The sequence below is a fragment of the Scatophagus argus genome, chromosome 13 (genome assembly GCF_020382885.2).
Source record: "Scatophagus argus isolate fScaArg1 chromosome 13, fScaArg1.pri, whole genome shotgun sequence".
NCBI classification, from domain to species: domain Eukaryota; kingdom Metazoa; phylum Chordata; class Actinopteri; family Scatophagidae; genus Scatophagus; species Scatophagus argus.
In genome coordinates, this window is record NC_058505.1 from 10,681,294 (window position 1) to 10,700,022 (window position 18,729).

General features: G+C 40.5%; 1 protein-coding gene across 5 annotated transcripts; it reads left to right on the top strand.

Moving 5' to 3' along the window:
- The first annotated feature begins 830 nt into the window (after positions 1-830).
- LOC124069811 (oxysterol-binding protein-related protein 1-like) lies at positions 831-18,454 on the top strand. Of its 5 annotated transcripts, none has more exons than XM_046409268.1 (28): positions 832-1,002; positions 1,328-1,503; positions 1,594-1,679; positions 1,757-1,831; positions 2,058-2,169; positions 2,252-2,337; positions 2,444-2,588; positions 2,786-2,853; positions 3,691-3,735; positions 4,031-4,104; positions 4,351-4,414; positions 4,794-4,895; positions 5,000-5,125; positions 5,255-5,333; positions 5,925-6,031; positions 11,253-11,421; positions 12,468-12,651; positions 14,600-14,675; positions 15,452-15,586; positions 15,717-15,814; positions 15,971-16,153; positions 16,233-16,340; positions 16,624-16,713; positions 16,925-17,051; positions 17,143-17,259; positions 17,454-17,577; positions 17,682-17,772; positions 18,179-18,454. In XM_046409268.1, exons 2-28 carry the CDS (start codon positions 1,380-1,382, stop codon positions 18,279-18,281), a joined length of 2,898 nt encoding a protein of 965 aa, XP_046265224.1. In that variant the 5' UTR covers positions 832-1,002; positions 1,328-1,379; the 3' UTR covers positions 18,282-18,454. The 5 variants fall into 5 exon arrangements, with proteins under 5 accessions (XP_046265227.1, XP_046265224.1, XP_046265225.1 ...); XM_046409269.1 differs by having other exon boundaries at positions 5,952-6,031; XM_046409270.1 differs by lacking the exon at positions 1,328-1,503.
- The last annotated feature ends 275 nt before the right edge of the window (positions 18,455-18,729 follow it).

The window sequence follows — 18,729 nt, forward strand, 5'->3', positions numbered from 1 at the left end:
GTGGGTGTCCAAATCCTTTGACAATTTGGTCTGACAAGAGGTGAAAAAGTTAGCAGGTGTGAATGTGAGCACAAATGGTTGTCTTTATATGTCGGCCTTGTGGTGAACTGGGATAGGCTGCAGCCATCCAGTGACCCTGAAAAGAATAAGAGATGACAGATAATGGGAAACAATAATAATAATGGAAAAAGTGAGCCTTTCCAATATAAATTGCAAACACACAACTCAGTGTGAATATTTCAACATGGTCAGTAAACGCTGTTGGCTGTAACGGCCAACTGCATGAACAACAAACAAAATCCGCCGGAGGTGCTGTGAGTGCAGGACAGCCGACAGAGTAAAAATGTGACTGTGTCTTTAACATTTTCTCACTTTTGGGGAGTCTATACTCAAATATTGACTTGCGTAATGTGTTTAATTTTGCCACATGCAAGTCAATTCATTATGCATGATTAGCTGGCATTTTTTTAGCATTCATTTAGAATAACCCAAACCCTATCATTAAGTCACTTCAATTTGGTAACACATTGCTCCCTTGCCTGTGTGAAATGGTGCAAGAAATTAGCAGAAATTATCACGACATTGACTTAAAAATACATAGAAAAAAAGGTTACAATAATGATAATTCTTCATCCAAAAATGAAGAGTGCTAAAATACTATTACTACTACTACTACTACCATTATTATTATTATTATTATTATTATTATTATTATTATTATTATTATCATTATTATTATTATTGATGTTGTTGTTGTTATTGTTATTATCATCACCATTTCTTCATTTCAGGGGGGCCCTGAAATGGGCCCCTTTTATAGTTAGTCACGTCCCTGCATGCACCTGTTAAGCAGCTGCCTGGTCACATGATGGACACCAACGGCTGTCAGCTGATTGACGTGATCACATTTCGGCTCTGAAGTGTGTTGTGTTTCTAAACTCTTGCTCAACCGGCCCAAAGTCTGTGAAAGTTGGGCGAATAAGCGGTTGAAATTTCTTACCTGTGAGTCTGAGTTTTTTTTGTGATCTGTATGTGGCTAACGTTAGCTAGTGTGCTAATTAATGTAACGTTAACTGCTTAGCTAGTGTCCAAGTAAAGTAGCCACATATCCTCTTGAAATGCTAAGCTTTAAAGTCAGTTTCCCCTTCACGCTCAAGCTAAAAGAAAGTTAGTAGGACAGCTAAATAAACTGACAGACCGTCTAGACGAATGAAGAGTTACTAAATATGTAAATTTATTCCTAAAGACTTGTTTGTCTTATTCGCCTTTACTGATTGTGTTTGCCTCTGACAAATAATTAGCATTTTCTCCCTAATATCTTGGCCAGGGATTTGGTTGTTAATTGCCTTCATTACTGGGACAAAGGAAGTCAAGTGGTGATGGAGACAGACACACTTGAGGACCAGCTTCTCTTCTATGCCAAAGCGGGCAGTTGTTGTGATATTCAGAGGCTCCTTCAGTCGAGAATAGACCAAAGCAGCCCTCTCAATATCAATTGCAAATGTAAGCTGAAAGAAGATGCTATTACCAGGCTAGCATGACCTCAGGTGGCTAACGTAGGTGAGTAGTGTTTTTTTTTTTCTGTCGCTTTAGCTACCTCTAATGCCAGTACTGGATGGACACCCCTGCATCTGGCCTGTTACTTTGGACACAGGGAGGTTGTGGAAGAGTTACTCAAGGTAAGAGCCGATATTACTTTCTATATGAATTACATACATATCTGCAGCCAGTGACTTTTACTATTGCACATTTGCAGGCAGGGGCTGATGTAAATCTGCAGAACAACATGGGTGACACACCTCTGCACAAAGCAGCCTACACTGGGAGAAAGGTAAAGCAGTAAATGAAAAAATAAAATAAAATCTTGTCAACTCATATATCATAATAAGAAGTCCAGTTTGCATTTTAAATTTTCATATACCCTTTTTCTCAACCAACCTAAAGTCAGCCAGAATCACTGTCACCCACTCTTCCCGCAATCCCCCACTGAATCTTTGGAGTGATGAATGACAATGATCAGACTTGTCTTTTCTTTTTCTTTTCTTGGGACACTCAAGGAGATTGTTCTGTTGCTGCTGCGGTACGATGCCTGTTCCAACATAATCAATGGAACAGCTCAGATCCCTAAAGATGTAACAGAAGATGATGAAATTATTACAATGCTGGAGGGTATGAAATGATGGGAGTATTTTTTTTTTTCAATACTGTAGATCAGTTGCACTTGTTCTCAATTGGTATTTGGTTTGTGCAGCTGCAGAGAGACGAGAGACAAGGCGGCGGGAGGAGAAGCTACTGGAAGCAGCCAGAGAGGGGGACGTCTCCGTTCTGTCTAAGATGGTCAGCATCTGATTTTTCTGATTTTTATAGATCTGTAAAGGAGGTAAATGCTTTGTTTTGCTTGGTTAATTTGATTTCTGTCGTACAACTGTCTTCTGATCTTCAGCTCAGTGGAAAATGGGCTCCAGATATTCACTGCAGGGACTCGGTTGGGAATACGCCTTTACATTGTGCAGCCTACAGAGGGCAGAAGCAGTGCATTATAAAGCTGCTCAAGTCTGGAGCCAGCCCCACTATTAAAAACAGCAATGGTATATCACTTTAAACATCACCTCTCATTACTCTGATTAATGTATTATTAATGCAGTTATCTTTACAATGGTTATTTTAAAGTCCAACACAAATTGTTTTCAAAGCACACACATTTTTGTAAATACCACACTTTGTTCTGCTAGTTTATTCTCTGGGTATTGCATGATCATTTCTTGTATGGCTGGTTGTATTGCAGGCCAGACAGCATTAGACCTGGTCCGCAGTGATGAACTGAGACTGATCCTTGCAGCCTATCAGGACAAGGTAAGAGCAGATGAGTAGTTTTTAGTCAGCCTATTATGAGATTTTCCTCTTTCCATCTGTGCAAGCAATGTTAAAAATGGAGTGCACTGTGAGTCAACTTCACTCACATCCAACTTGAGCTAGCAACCCCAGACTACATATTAAATTTGGTATTTGATTCATGGCCCACTATGAATGATTTTTGTGTACTTCTAGCCTCACTTATTACCACCACTGGGCCAGAATCTAGCCAAGACAATTAAAATCTAATAAACAGATTTCTGTGAATTTTACTAAGCTCATTCCTGTTCCCCAGAGGCTTCCATTTCAGTGTTAAATAATGAACAAATAACTAAAGTTTTTGTAGCTAAAGTCAACACTGGGTATGCCTGGCACCTTAACCACAGATTAGATGTTAGCATTTTCTCTTTTAGGAGAGAAAGTGAACTTTGCTCTTCTACGCCTGACCTAAATATAAGTGTCCATAACTATTGTTATATGCTTCTTCTTTTCTCACATAGCTATACATTTTCACTCAAAGGTCTGGTGACCGTGGAAAATAAGCCTTGGCAGTCAGCACTCCTTGCTCTTGCTTGGATGTCTGATGAGCCTGGCACAGCTTCAGTGTAGATCATTGCAGAGTCATGGTGGAAATAAAAGTGGACAAAGCTCTAAGCTGTTAAGGAAATTGAAAAAAAAAAACATATATATGCATATATATATATATGTGTGTGTGTGTGTGTGTGTGTATGTAAAAAAATAATACTGAGCTTATTGTTTCTGGCCTCACCAAAAACTCCTCAAAGCTGTCAGGCTCTGTCTGTACACAAGTCTGAGAATTTTTTTGTTCCAACAAAGGATGTGAGGAGTGGAGTGCAGAAGATTGAAGGCCCTCTTTGGAAGGTACCCAGATGCTGAAGTGTATTTCTTTTTATATTTAATATGTCAGGCAATGTTTTTGTTCAGACTCCTTCACATTTGGTGATATAGACTTATTATTATAGACTGTTACTCACATACAGTATTATCATCCTTATTATTATTATTATTGCATACCAAAAGCTGCTTTAGGCCTCAGAGTTTTGTCTTAATGTGTTGTCTGTAAATTCTAAAATAGTATTGTGTTCTATTCATGCATTTATATGGTTTACTTTTGCTATGTGGTGTATTTGTTGTTGACTTCATGTTTCTCTGACAGAGTTCACGCTTTCTTGGATGGCGATCCCACTGGGTGGTAATTGAAGATGGAACTCTCTCCTGGTACCCCAGACAGTGAGATAACTTTATATGTATGCAGTTTTCTTAACCTAAAAAGTACAGTATGGATTGAATTCTGTAGCTGTTGTTGCCAGTATAGGTCACAGTGTTCTGTTGCTGCTCATCTTCCTTGATTCACTGCATGTAAAAAGCCACATTTAACCAGCTACTGTTAAAAATGGTACATCTGTACATGTGTACCAGGGTTCTGATGCCACGTCAAAATGTCTTTGTTTGCTTCTCATCTGCTTCTTTTGATAGGGCTGATGCACTGGCTGGTGTCAGAAAACAGGGCTGCACATCTCTAACACAATCCTACTGCATGGTAGGTAATAGAAGATCAAGGCTCATTACAATCATTTAGCCTTCATGACGACAAAGGGTGCTCAGTCCTTAAAGTCCCCCTCCAGTTAAAAATGTGTTTCTTCCTGTTCTTACAGTTGCAAGCTTGAGTTTTACAGTGTAGAATGATGATGATGAGTCTGACGGCATGAGGCTGTTTTCATGTTTGTTGCTCAGAATGAAGGTTTTCTCTGTGCTCATCAAACATCTGTTTTGTAGCCTATTTATAATGATTTGTGATATCACAGATAACTTAGATGCCAATCCTGGTCCAATAATCAGATTACCGTACATAAGTGTGCATGTGCACTGTTTGACATCAAGGGCAGCGAGCATGACTGTATTTCATTTTGTCGTTTTAGATCAAACCGTGGGATCATTGCTTCTTCATGCTCAGGTGCTTTGATGACACTGTCCATTACTTTAAGGTCCCGTCAAAGACAGATTCAATGGCAACAAGAAAAGTGAGATGAGGTTCACCTTCTCTGTGCTCTTGCTATACCCCCACCTTCTGACTTACCAGAAGGCTGGACAACATTATAAATATTACTGATATCTGTTCACTTAGAGATGGTTGGATGCCTTTGAGGCGCATTCATCCTATAGCACTCGCCAGTGCACCCAAAAAAACACTGTTGAAGATGGAGATGGTGATGGTGGCATTACACTGAGGAATTTTTCACATGCCCTTCAGGTAGAGTTATGTTCAGGCCTTTTTAATGAGATGTATTATTAGTTGACACTGGGATAGAAGTGATATTGAGGGAGGAGGATGTGAGTGAGTTCAATGTGTAAGTGTCTCTCTTGTCCTGTGCCCTTGCAGGCAGCCAGTGCTATCCAGCAGAAACTGGAGAGTGAAGTGTCAATATTTTTATCAATGCTGAAGAATGAGGAGAATTGCGGTAGGAGTCCTGAAATTGGTCACATATCCACATGGTTAAACCAGTGTCTTCCTTGACTTAATAAATCATTTTTTTATTGTAAAATACTGGGGTTCTTTACATCTGTAGACCTCTTAAAATTCTCATGTGAGAACGAAACATCATACATTATTTATACACAACAACATCGGTAATTTACTACACTAGTTAGAGCTGAAATAGATTCGTTGTTGGGGTTACATAAATGGAATTTATGGTACTGTTAGATTACTGCTAGACCATCCATTAATACAGGTGTGTGCCTTTTCTGTCACAAAAATGGATTGAAGAAGATAAAAAGTCTGTGCAGTATTCAAATATAGATTTAAATTCCCATCTTTCTGAACTCTACCTTGTCACAATTCAGATTGATTGACGCCAGTGGCCTAACCTGTTTTACCAGTTTAATTTACATTACAAATCTTTGGGATGATGTCTTTTGTTTACAATATGACTAATTTATGAATCATAAAAAATAGTCAACAGTTTCAGTAATATAAAAAATAAGCATTAGTTAGCCAAATCTATACATCTGCACTATATGTATGTGTGTGTGTTAATTGTTTTTTAAAGCACTGGCTGTCCCTCTTTTGCTGAAAGCCAAAGAGACCAGTGAGCTCTCCAGTGAAACCTGTGCTGCTCTCCATCTTTGCCTTGACATGCTCTCAAAACAAGAGGAGGTAGGTAGATGTCTTTATCCTAATCAAGCCTGTATCATACAACACAGTTGACTTTGGGATTTTGAATTTATTCACTTCAGTTGGATCCTGATCACTTTCTTTTTTGTCCCTGGGGGGCAATTACAGAGGTCCATAGCCACATGAGCAGTGACCCTGAACCAGAAAGCCCACACCATTATACCATTCTACCACTAATTAAAAGCAGCCAGGATCATAAAAGCTTAATCGTGCATTATCTAATATATTGTATAATATATTGTATTATTATAAAGTTTGTTATGGGTGTGAAACAGCATTGGCCTTGTGATGCAGGATGCTCTCTAATATTGTACTTAATATATTGGAAGCTAGTTTTCTTTTTACATCAGTTGCAGCCCACTGAGCACATATGAATTTTCCTCTCATTGACTCCGGTACCCTCACCCACGTGCTGTGCTCCTATAGGCTGAATAACTTAAATTGAGTGATTACAGAATCCAGAAGCCCCTCCTGCTTTACGTTCACTACCTCATACCAATCACATTTGAAGTTCGTGTGTGCGAGTGTGTGTCCCTGTCCACCTGTCCCGGTGGCTGCGCTGTGCCCTTGGGTGAGCAACAGGACCGTGTGGTAATCACTGGCATGTCTGTAGGAAGGACACAGGCAAGATCCGCTTTTATGCTTAGGTCTGCGTTCAGCTTGCAGATCAGAGTAGGTGCGTGCATGTGCACAATACACACACACTTACACACACAGGCTCCCTCGGACTTGGCTCCACACACTCCTGCTCTAGGGAAAGGCAGTGCATTGAGTGAGGGAACTGAAGCGCATGCATATTCACAGGCTCAGCTGGAGATACATGCATTCACGCTCACGCAGTGAAAATACACGCTTGCAGGCAGACTCACACATGCCAGAGCATCCGAGCACAGGAGGGAGAAGAGACAGTGACAGGACACTCATCCAGTATCTTCACAGGTACAAACCAAACACTCGTTCTCATCATTTTTTTATAACCTGCTAAAATACATGGCTGTGTTTGCAGTGCTCTGTCCCCTGATGACTTCTCATGATGTGTTTTGAAGTTTGGCATGGATTAGATTTAGTCTGATGTTTTCATTGTGTTGTAGGCATGGGACATCTGAAGCATTAGGCATAGGCACAAGGTGTTTATCAATATGCACAGGTCATCCCTATGGATTTGATCATCTGAATTTAGAGTGTAAAACTGAGCATGTTTGAAGTGCGACTGAAAGCTGCACTGTTCTCTGCATCTTTTTTAATGAGATCAATTTCGATACAACGAATTCTCTCAAAGTAAGAGCGTGAGGAAAGCTACTTTTTAAAGAAAAGGCTGTGAGTTCAACTGTTTCTACACAGTTTTCTTTCGATTCACTGCGGTATAGCACCTAATTTAAGATCTGAGATATGATACATTTTTCTGACACTTTGGTGTCTCATTACTAATCAGTTTTAAATTGGCACTATTGAAATACCACACTAAAATGCTGAGAGTGTCTGCTGATTGCTGGCTATATTGTGTTTTGTAATGTAGTAAAACTGTCAGCAAAGTGGGATTTAAGATTATATTAAGACCGAAATAAGGACTCTTGTGTACATGTGTGTATGTGTGGTTTTGTATAATAGGAAGATAACTGAATTAATTGCTCATCAGATACAACAGAGCTTTGCCTTGGAAGTCAGCTGGATATAATACTGCACAACAATGCCCAAATGCAGCATGTTTACACAACGATGTGTGCATTGCCAACCCACATTATCCGAGTGTGAATTGGCCACAGCTGCTGTCCTGTCAAATGCAATAACCTGGCATTTTTATCACAGGGAGGCTGAGAACTTTCACTGCGGTCTCATCACCCAAGAAGCATTGAAAGTGTCATGACAGTGAATACTGAATTAAATTTTAACCACCAGATAGTATAATAAGGGGAAAAAAATGACTGAACAAGCATGGTACATCTATTGGTCTCATGCTGAGCTTGTGCTACTACATGCACTAATTGGATTATATTTCCTACATTGCTGAGATTGGCTGTATTAAGCAGTATTAAGTCTAATCCCACGTTTGCACTGTCCCACCCCAGATGCCTCTTTTTGTGGCCAGATACACGCATTTGTTTGCCACAGTACTTAATATACAGTAGTCTCATGCTGCTGTAATTGTGTCTGGGTAGATGTGCTGTAGTTTTGCAGCAATTACAGTGTTGCCCTTCAGCCAGAGTGTATGTGCTGTGACCCATTTCAGCAGCTGCAGCACATCTGAAGCGTGCTAGTGAGATTGCCACATTTATACAGTACATGCAGGGCACAGTGTGATTGGTTGGTTACTACAGCATTTAAAGTGGAGGTATTTGTGCTCCTGATTTTGTTTTTCCGTAAAAACATTGTTAAACAAAAAAAGATTGAGCCCCAGATAGATACAGTCCTCGGCAGAAACTCTCTTGGGGGTTGTGACACACACAGATTTATAAGCCCAACGTTGGCAGCAGGCTTCCACACCTGTCAAGAAAACAAATGGAGGCTTACAGCATGAAACCACTTAGTGGTGACATGCAGATTAGCAGATCTGTCTGTCTGTATTCCTCTGAATGCAAGAGAATGGCAGCATAGTATCGTTTTTTTTCTCATTTTTTTGTCTACCGACTGTAAGAAAGCAGATTGCCCTTCAAACCCTTGGGGATTGGAAGGAGCACAAAGTACCGTTTGACCTTTATTTCAGCCTTCGCCACATGGGTAACTGACCTACTGACTGTCATCACACACATCACTTCAATAGGCATAGCTAAATGTTCTCGAAGGTCCCTGCTCTGACTTCCTTCCTTGTTGGGTCACACGAGATCTGTATAAGATGAAGTGTATATTCAGCCTTATCTTTTTGGATTCTGACCTTTTAGTCAAGGCTATGTTCATTTTGTACATTTTCTGTGCCAGTACTCCTGTCACATGAAATAATCTTAGCTTCTGGCCATCATAGAGTCATGCACATATAGTTGATATAGTTACAGTTAAAGAGTACCACGTAGAGCTACAGTAAATTTCCCTATGAGATTTGCGTCCACTTCAGCAGAGAAAACAAATTTCCGAACCAAGTAAAAGTGCTACCCTTTGGGATGTTGGCCAGGGAGAAGCTTCCCTCCCAGGCTTCAGCAGCAGCTACTGCACTCAGTCTCAGCAGGGCTTAAAATAGCGCTGTTTGTGCTCATTCGAGAGGATGCAGTGAGAGTGAAAGAGCTGGCTGGGATAGTTACACAATAAAAGTGTTTTGTCCCTGGATGGGCTCTTGAGCCAAGTGCCTGGGACAGACATGGCAAGCTCCTTTACTTTACATCATACATTTAAAAAAAGAAGTCTGCAAGAGCAATCTTTTTTTGGACACACATATGATATGTCAAGTGGGTCTTATTATTGAGTGTCCCAGTGTGTTTTTGCTATGGCTGATTGGAAGCATGTTGGAGGTCTTGTTTTGACAAATTGGCAGATAGTAACATTATAAATATTCTAGAACAGTGGCATGATGATGTGTGACCATTAGATTTATTGTAAATTGTCTTTCCTCAGCATTAAACTGTTAACCTAACCTCAGTTTATTTTCTCAGCCACATGTCTTTTTCTGTATTTTTATGGAATAAACAGAATGTATGTACTGTATTTCTATTTATACACAAAACTTGACAGGACAGAACGGAACATACAGTACAGCAAGTGTGATAACGGCAAGAGCATAAGTGTGAAATTTGTCCTTGACTGTAGGTGCAAGACAAACCTTGTGTCAAAGAAATTGTTGCAGTTTCATGTGTATGTACAGTATTCTGTCTGTTTTATAGTATACAAGGATATGGGTATATATATATAATGTGATGGTGGATAACTTTTGTGTCATTGTAGGTTTGTGGATATGTCAGATGTGTGTTTTTGTAGATACGAGGTGATGGGGTCATGATGAATACTTCAGTTCAGATCATCTTAACGTAGCTTGAAATGTTCTGATCGCAGTCAGGATCCGCATATTGCAGCCTTGACATTTGCTGATCAGAAAACAGGTCAATATGTCACCACGTTTTTTCACAACCTCGTCCATCACGCATGATTCATCGCCCTGGATGATCAGGCTTCAGAAATCTGATAAATTATTTCAGAATTCATAAGCATACTGTAAAACAATGTAATTAACGTAAAGTGATTGTTAAGTTTAATTTCTTTTATCATGAAAGTAAAATTTTGCATTGGGGAAAAGTTGATTTTTGTTTGTATATGCAGTCAGTTACAGTGCAGTTGGTTTAATCTCGATGGGGATCACAGGAACATTGGCCTCATGATGGTTAGAGCCACAAATCTGAAGGAGAAACTGGTCGGCCACAGAAAGACTTGGTAATAGGCATGAATTATAATCCTCCTCGAGCACATCAGCAGATGCAATCACAGGTGTTTCTGTGCACACAACTAATATTACTTCAGGCAGAGAAGAAGATGAGGATGAACTTCTCGTCTTTAATAGAACACATTGGCCCTGCTTTGCAGTCTCAGATTTACAGTGTGATTTACAAGCTCCCGTTTCTCTCACGATCTGCTGCCTTCCTCAAGGTGACTCCAGCAGGTTTTCCAAACTGAAGAGGCTAAGCTCCATTTTATGATCAGTGCATTTTCTTTACTTCTTAATGATTTTTATTTTTGTCTGTTTATAATACTTGGAAAATGCACTGATTTCATAAATGTATTTATAAAGTTTTCATTTTTAAATAAACAAGTATCTTATTATCTTATTTATATAATTTTGGGTAGCATAAGTGAATTTTTTTGTTTACTTGCCTGTCTTTTGTTTAGTTGTTAAAGGATGTACAGCAGCATTAGACAATAGGAAACACTGATCTGGTCTGTCTCACAGAGGCCTGGCTCAGGTTGCTCTGAAGGGACACTCAATCCTGGTCTACAGAGCTCTCTGAGACTGGGGTGTTTGGTTCCGACTGGACGAAACTCGATCTGTGGGCAGGTTTAGAACGATGACCTGCCTTTAAAGCCGCGAAGACACACACACACACACACTCTGGAAGCAAAAGAATTAAATAAATACTTTCATATCAATTAATCCCATCAGTCAAATAATCCCATCAATCAAAATTTACCACTAGTGCTGTCTTTATTTTATGCATTTTGAATCAAAATAAATGAGCATATTCTCTGAATTTACTTTACTCTGTGTGTGTGTGTGTGTGTGTGTTTGCAGGTGTGGAGTCTGAGGTTAGAGCAGGAGGTGGAGAAGAACAAAGCTCTGACAGAGGCTCTGCAGACATTGGCAACTGAGCACCACGAACTCAAGCAGTCCCTGTGTAAGAGCAGGAGGTCGTCTACCCTCAGTACTCTCACTGAAGATGACTTCTATGATGCTGTGTCAGGTCAGCAGCCCCTCTTTGTGCAGTTAGTGTAGTAACCAAGACAGTAACATCTTTCTGGGTTTAGACGAGTACAGTTTGTTCGTACAGTGTCTTAGCCAGGTTAGAAATTTTTACAAACATTTCAAGCATCTTCTCTATGAATTTTCTACTTTGACTAATGTCGCACTTCAAGTAATACAGAGCTGAATAGATAGATTGTACATGTGGTCCCTGTTTTGGTTTTGTTTTGCATGTGTGCAAGCACAGCAATGCACCAACAAAGGCAGGGAAGAGGAGGGGTGCTAGCTAAACAAGCAAACATGGAAATACAGCTTTTGTGTGTGTGTGTGTTTGTGTGTGCACACCACACGGATGTGGTGGCAGTTCATCGATAGATAAAAGAAATTATTTGACAGTGTTTACTGCACTGTAAGTTTTTTTTTTTTACCATATTGTCTGTGGAGAAATGGATTGTGCAAAGTTTGCTTCATTGTCCACCCAAAAGCCTCACCGTGGTGTTTATGTACAGCAGGCTTCCTTCTGTAATTTGTGCACTGTGGGCCAATCATTCTCAGGAATTATTGCATTATTCATAGATACTAGCAACTAGCTACTAGCAATAGACACTCTTCCTGTGAACTGCACATAAAAAACAAATCACATGTTTTTGTTTTGCATCTATTGTCACTTTGAACACAGCACACACGCAGCCATGACTTTTTTTATCAGTACATTATTTAGTTTACAAATGCATGTACATACAATAAGCATTCATAACTCAGATTGGGGGTGGGGGTGGGGGAAGTTGCATCCAGCAAGTACAAAGGCAAACAGCGTTGGAGGAAATGAAGCCTCTGCATGTCCTCTCATTGGAACACAATCCTCAGGTGGGGTTTGGCTGCCAGCAGGGAGGGGGAAGGTTGGAGAGGAACTCGAGCTCACTTGTGCTTATTTGCCGACAGTGTACTGTTCAGGCAGCGGTGTTTCTGAGCCGGGCATGTGTGTGTGAGTGTTGACCTGGCACATTTGGCATGACCTGGCATCTGCCCCCTGTCATCGTCCCACAGAGTCCGAGTCGGAGCTCTCTGTGAGCGGCTTCCTGTCTGTGGCCAGTCACTCCTGTGAAGAGGACGAGGGGAGAGACACCCCCCTTCTCCGCCAACCCAGCACAGTCAGGGGACCTACCGGAATGTCAGGGGAAGGTGACCATGGCAACCAACCAGGCCAGTACAATGGAGTCAAGAGGCACAGGTGGGACATGCTCCAGTTAGGATGCCGTGCTTGTTTACTGGCTTAAATGATGGGGAAGAAACGAACCGAAATGTAATGCTGAACTCTCTCCAGATAACATATTTGCTGTTTAACACAGGATTGTTGAAGATTGTGGGTAAAAGCAATTAGTAGAATCTAACTTTACACTGTGAGATGGTTAAATATCTTACATGTTGCTTTTTAGTTTGAGATGTGCAACCTGTCATCAGACACACAGTCAGGAAGACGATAGGGAATGTAATGTGATACCACCTTTCCACTCCGGTCTGTTTTTGTCATCAGGTGTTTTTGTTTGAGCACCCAATCCACAGAGAATAGCCTGTTTTGTTTTGCCTGACAGATCCAACTCTCCAAGCGAACAATCAGCGTAGCGCGTGGCATTTGTAGGTACAGGGTAGGGGTTGTGAAGATTTGACAATCTCTTTCATTTCTGTGGGTGCTGATTTTTTTTTTTTTTTCTTTTTTGCTTGGCCTCTCTTGCTTAATCCAACAAGTGATCCATGAATAATTTAGCATGTGCTGGCTCAGAGTAGGAGCTGGAAGAAAGGGTACTGGCTGGCTGGCTGGCTGGCTAGCTAGCTAACTAGCTGTGTGTGTGTGTGTGGTACATTAAAGATTTATGAGAAGCCTGTTTATTTGGAATTACTCCCGTCATTCAAAGATACATCTGTCCCTGGTTGCCTGTAGATATGTTGGTTGTTGTTAAACATTTCTCTTAATCTTTGCCTTTCAACACCAATACCAGAAATCCTCCAACAGTGTCCAAATAAGGTCTTTGACTGAAGACCACAAATATATAGCACAGTGTAGATGTATTTTTTCATGGATGTGAGTCTAAGGATTTGAGGAGTGATACAGCTGAACCACAGGCAGCATTGGATGTATGAAATGTATGCTTCAAATTGATTATGCACTTTCACATGTATGGGAAAATCCCACCTCACTTCCAGGTTGGCTTGTGTTTCAGTAGCCTCTGCCAAACAATATAGTTTTGTTTAAAATTCGATGATGATGATGATTGCTGAGCATCTCATCTAAATAAACAACAGATGTCAATTTTTAGACATTTAACATTGCAGAGGTAGAGGGCATTTACTTTCAGAAGTAGAAAACCGTTATCATGTGTCAGTTTTTGAAAAAGTCCAAGGAAAGAAATCCTCTATATAAAATCCATTTGGGGCTGAGGCTGATGGAACACAAACTAGTCCACAAGTGTAGTCTGCTTGCATCACTGCTCTGCTCATCCTACAGATGGAGTAAACCCCCCCCCTCCCTCCGCCCCCCTCTCTGTTTATTTAGCTGAAGTCATGGCTTTTATCTGTGCCTCAGCACTCAATTTTAAACAAGGACACCATCTGCCTCCAGCCAGCATACCTGTGAAACAATCCACACTACACTTTTCAGCAAGACTGCAAGATAAGTTCAGGCCAGCCCAGAGTAGTATTGTGCCAAGCTCCATATGCAAAAAGTCCAATTTAATGACTCTTATAACCTGTGATAAGAGATAACCAAAACATACACATGCAGTTGCACCTCCATTCATGGGTAGTGCATGAGACTTGACTGGACCAGAAAGCTCATTAGCTTACAGGTGTCAGATGACATTGTTTCCAAAGGGTGTGTCAAGCTATGTTGTTTGCTTTGCAGCTTTTAAATAGTACCAACTCTCCGCATGCAGTAGACATAATAATGGTGGTTTAACCAATACTTAAAGTATTTGATTTGTGCTCAGTTCCTTACTAGAGCAGCAAAATTTTGATTGATCAAAATCATTTTGAGTATGGAAGAGATCGCATCCTCAGGTGTCAATATCTGCCTGCTAGAAATTAAATCCACATCTAACATGGCTTAAAAATGATTCTTCGTTAATGTAAGTCTCTCCCAGAGTTGATGTCTTTCTTCCTCTCTTCATGCTGCTGTCCCACAGGACATGTCTCCCAGCTCCTATGTTCTCCAGGAATGACGTCAGCATCTGGAGTATCCTGAAAAAATGCATTGGCATGGTGAGGAGAGGCGCTTCTCCTCTAACAGATTTACTCCTAATTTGTTGTGCATTATTTTTTTGGGGAGGGGAGGGTTGGAGAAATTTGTCATTGACTTGAGAGATTCTTTTTAAGCAGACTAGATTAAAAATTTAAATAATTTGTCACATGTAATCATATAAGGAAACAATCAGAGTGAAATCAGTGCCTTAGAGTCCTAAGGGATCGCAGACTAGCCCAGATTCAGTATCTGTCTGGATTTAATTACATTTAATAATGTCTATTAATGTTTCACTCCCCAATTAAATGTGGCTAATGATCCATACACAATTCAGTGGACAGACCGATACAGATACACACAAACACAGCGTATGCATAAAGTGTGTTGAAGAGGCTTGCGGTTGTTTTTGCCCTATCTTTATTTTTGTTGCATTGTAAACCACTGCCTCACACTAAACCTTAGATATTGCAGTTGAATGTTAGAATAGGTTGAATATTGTCAGTCTGCAACATCACCATGACAATGAACTGAACAATTACACCTTAAATGTGTATATGAAGCCATATCTTATACACCCAAGGAAAATTTAAGTTTGAGACTTGTAATAATATTGCCATTAACTGTAGACACATGTGAAACTAAACTGATCCGTTGACCATATGTATGCTTTGGAAAAGTGCCATTCTGCTCAGATGATTTAAAATGAATTAGATTTGAGGGCTGCACCTGATGATATGGTAGCCTATACAACAGTCCGTGTCCTCACGATCTTTATCTTCTCCAACATCTTTTTCAGGAGTTGTCAAAGATTGCCATGCCTGTGATATTTAATGAGCCTCTGAGTTTCCTCCAGCGGTTAGCAGAATACATGGAGCACACCCATCTAATCCACCAGGCTAATGCCACAACAGACTCTATTGAAAGAATGAAGGTAACACAATGCACACGTTTTTAAAAATCAAACAAACACATGAAAAAACTAAACAGACTCAATAGTTAAATCATTATCAAATTTTGAAGTAGGTACCTGTGATTTGGTGTCATAAGTCAGTGCTCTGTAGTGTGTTGCAGCATTTGCTGTGTCAGCTGTAGCATCGCAGTGGGAGAGGACTGGGAAACCATTCAACCCACTACTGGGGGAGACCTATGAGCTCATCAGGTGAGACGCTGGACTTGTCAGTACCTTAAAAGCATGTGTTCCATGAGTACAGCTATACACAAACAGTCAGTGAGAATTTATGTATTGATTTTTTTTTGTTTGTTTTTTTTTTGTGGAATTTCCTGCAATGCCAAACATGTCCCTGTTCTCCATCAGAGAAGATTTGGGCTTCAGGTGGGTGTCAGAGCAAGTAAGCCATCACCCTCCAGTCAGTGCCTTTCAAGCTGAGGGCCTCAAGCATGATTTCGTCTTCCATGGCTCCATCTACCCCAAACTCAAGTTTTGGGGGAAGAGCATAGAAGCTGAGCCCAAGGGACTCATCACACTGGAGCTCCCCAAGTAGGTGCACAGTTTTGAAACTGTTTTGTAATTCTGATTTGATTCCTATTCATTTTATGTTGTTTCTTTGTCTCTGCAGATATAATGAAGCCTACACTTGGACAAACCCCACCTGTTGTGTCCACAATATCATTGTTGGTCAGCTTTGGATCGAGCAATACGGCAGCGTGGAAGTGGTCAATCACAAGTAATAGAAATCCCCTTCTCTTTGTGCTGTGATGTTTGTCTGCAGATGCCTTCTCGTCTGGTGCATTTGCATGCACAGAGGAGTGTGCGCATGAATATCTTTGTTTCTGCACTCCGCAGTGGAGTGCTGATCTACTTTCAGATTCAGCTTATTGATCATGGGAGCAGAACTGGGACAGTCGCTGTTAGAATAGAAGAGCAGGATAATTAATGTTTGAAAGCCTCAGCTGGCAGAAGGAGAATAGTGAAAGAGAATTGGTAAACAATCTGTCGTTCTGTGGCAGGACTGGAGAGAGATGCAGCATGACGTTCAAACCCTGTGGCCTCTTTGGAAAAGAGCTCCATAAAGTGGAGGGATACATCCTAGATAAAAGGTATCTTTTTCCTGTAATCATTAAAAATTTCACTGTCTAACTGATGTATAATGTTGCCCAAAAATAATGTAAATTTGTCCTCATCACTAAAACATTAATTATCTTGTTATATGTAAATAACACATTTTGTATCATATTCCTCACAGCATTAACGATGAGTGATCCTCTTTCTAAAGCTGTGTTTTATTAACATTTGTTTCCATGGTTGCAGCAAAAAGAAGCTCTGTGCAATCTATGGCAAGTGGACTGAATGTCTATACACAGTCGACTCGGCTACCTTTGATGCCCACAAAAAGACTGACAAAAAGAATTCAGATGAAAAAAAGGGGAACAAACAGGTAATCAGTTTTTACTGACTTCAGAGTCACCTGTGTTTTGTCTTCATTTGATTCAATTTAAATGTGTACATATGGATTTCTGTGGCCCCAGAGCAGTGTGGATGAGGAGCCAGAAGAGGTGCCTCTGCCTGATGCTGAGACGGTCCAGGTCATCCCAGGCAGCGAGCTCATCTGGAAGATAACGCCTCGGCCGGATAATTCAGCCAAGGTCTGACAAGGAAGGGAGAGGGTAAAAGGAGAGCAATTTGGAAATCTGATTAAGAAAGATTAGACATAATGGGTGGTTGTGAGGTATTTTGGTTATTTTGTTCCTGTGACCTCCTTAATCCCTCTTATGGCAGTTGAAATTTTGTTGCAATTTCATCATCTTTTTCTCTCTCGCTCTCTTTCTCTCTCTGGCAGTTCTACGCCTTCTCCACATTCGCCATGCATCTAAATGAGCTGGAGAAGAGCATGGAGGGTGTTATTCCCCCAACAGATAGCCGCCTCAGACCTGACATTCGTGCAATGGAGAATGGAGATACAGGTGTAGTGTATGACCTCAATTTGAGTCCCTGTTATGTCATGCCAGATTAAATACCATCTTCGGTAGTATTCAAGCTTCTCTATTCTCCATGCCCTCGTTTATAGATTTGGCGAGTGCAGAGAAGAAGAGACTTGAGGAAAAACAGAGAATGGCCCAGAAGAATCGCACCAAATCAACAGAAGAATGGAAAACAAGGTTAGTCACAGAGTAATACGATGTAATGCCATTGCCCCATTTCTGATTTGTTTTAGTAATTGCCTCCCTATTGTCTTGTGTTACCAACTATGCCATCCGCTTTTTAACACTTGAGAAGGAATGCTGCACTTGGCCCAAGGTTTGGTTCAAAACTTTGCTTTGTTGCCATTGTTGTTTTCTGGAGTGAAGTGTTGCACTACACTGCCCCCCTCAGGACAAAATGCATAATGCAGTTGCGTGTTACTGAATGCATTTGTCATTTGGCACTCAGAAGATTCTAGTGTTTTGTTGCAAGGAAAGACTACTGTAATATTATTATTATGTGTGTTGTGTGTATGTCTTTTATCTCTCTCTGCTATCCTCAAGAGTTCTAGTAATTTTAAATAAATCATCTCATTGTCTGTAGGTGGTTCCAGCAAGGACCCAACCCTCACAACAAAGTTCAGGACTGGCTCTACTTGAAAGGCTACTGGGACAGGAACTACTCTCACCTGCCTGACATCTATTAACAAGTATAAGTACACACAAATACCATACACTTGGAAAGCTACTTCTACCACATTTGTACTTAATCTGCTGTACTGGGGTCTGTGCTCCGCCCCCCTAGGACATGCAGTGGAAAAAAAAAACTGGCAGTGAAACACTGAATGAACCCAGTGACATATACTCATCAATAGATGTTTGATCGATGAAGCACAAAAAACGATTGCTTATTTATTGTGGTCCTTAACCACTTAAGTATGGTATAGGCATGTATTGAAAAAAATAGAATGTATTTTATTAAGTATTTATATATATAATATATATATGTGTGTGTGCACCATATAGACAAAAGTATTGGGACTCTTTATTACTGAATTTAGCATGGGGCTCTTTCTCAGATTTGGGTTAGGCCCCTTACCTCCAGTGAAAGGAAATCTGAATGCCTCAGCATATGAGGACATTTTGGACAATGCT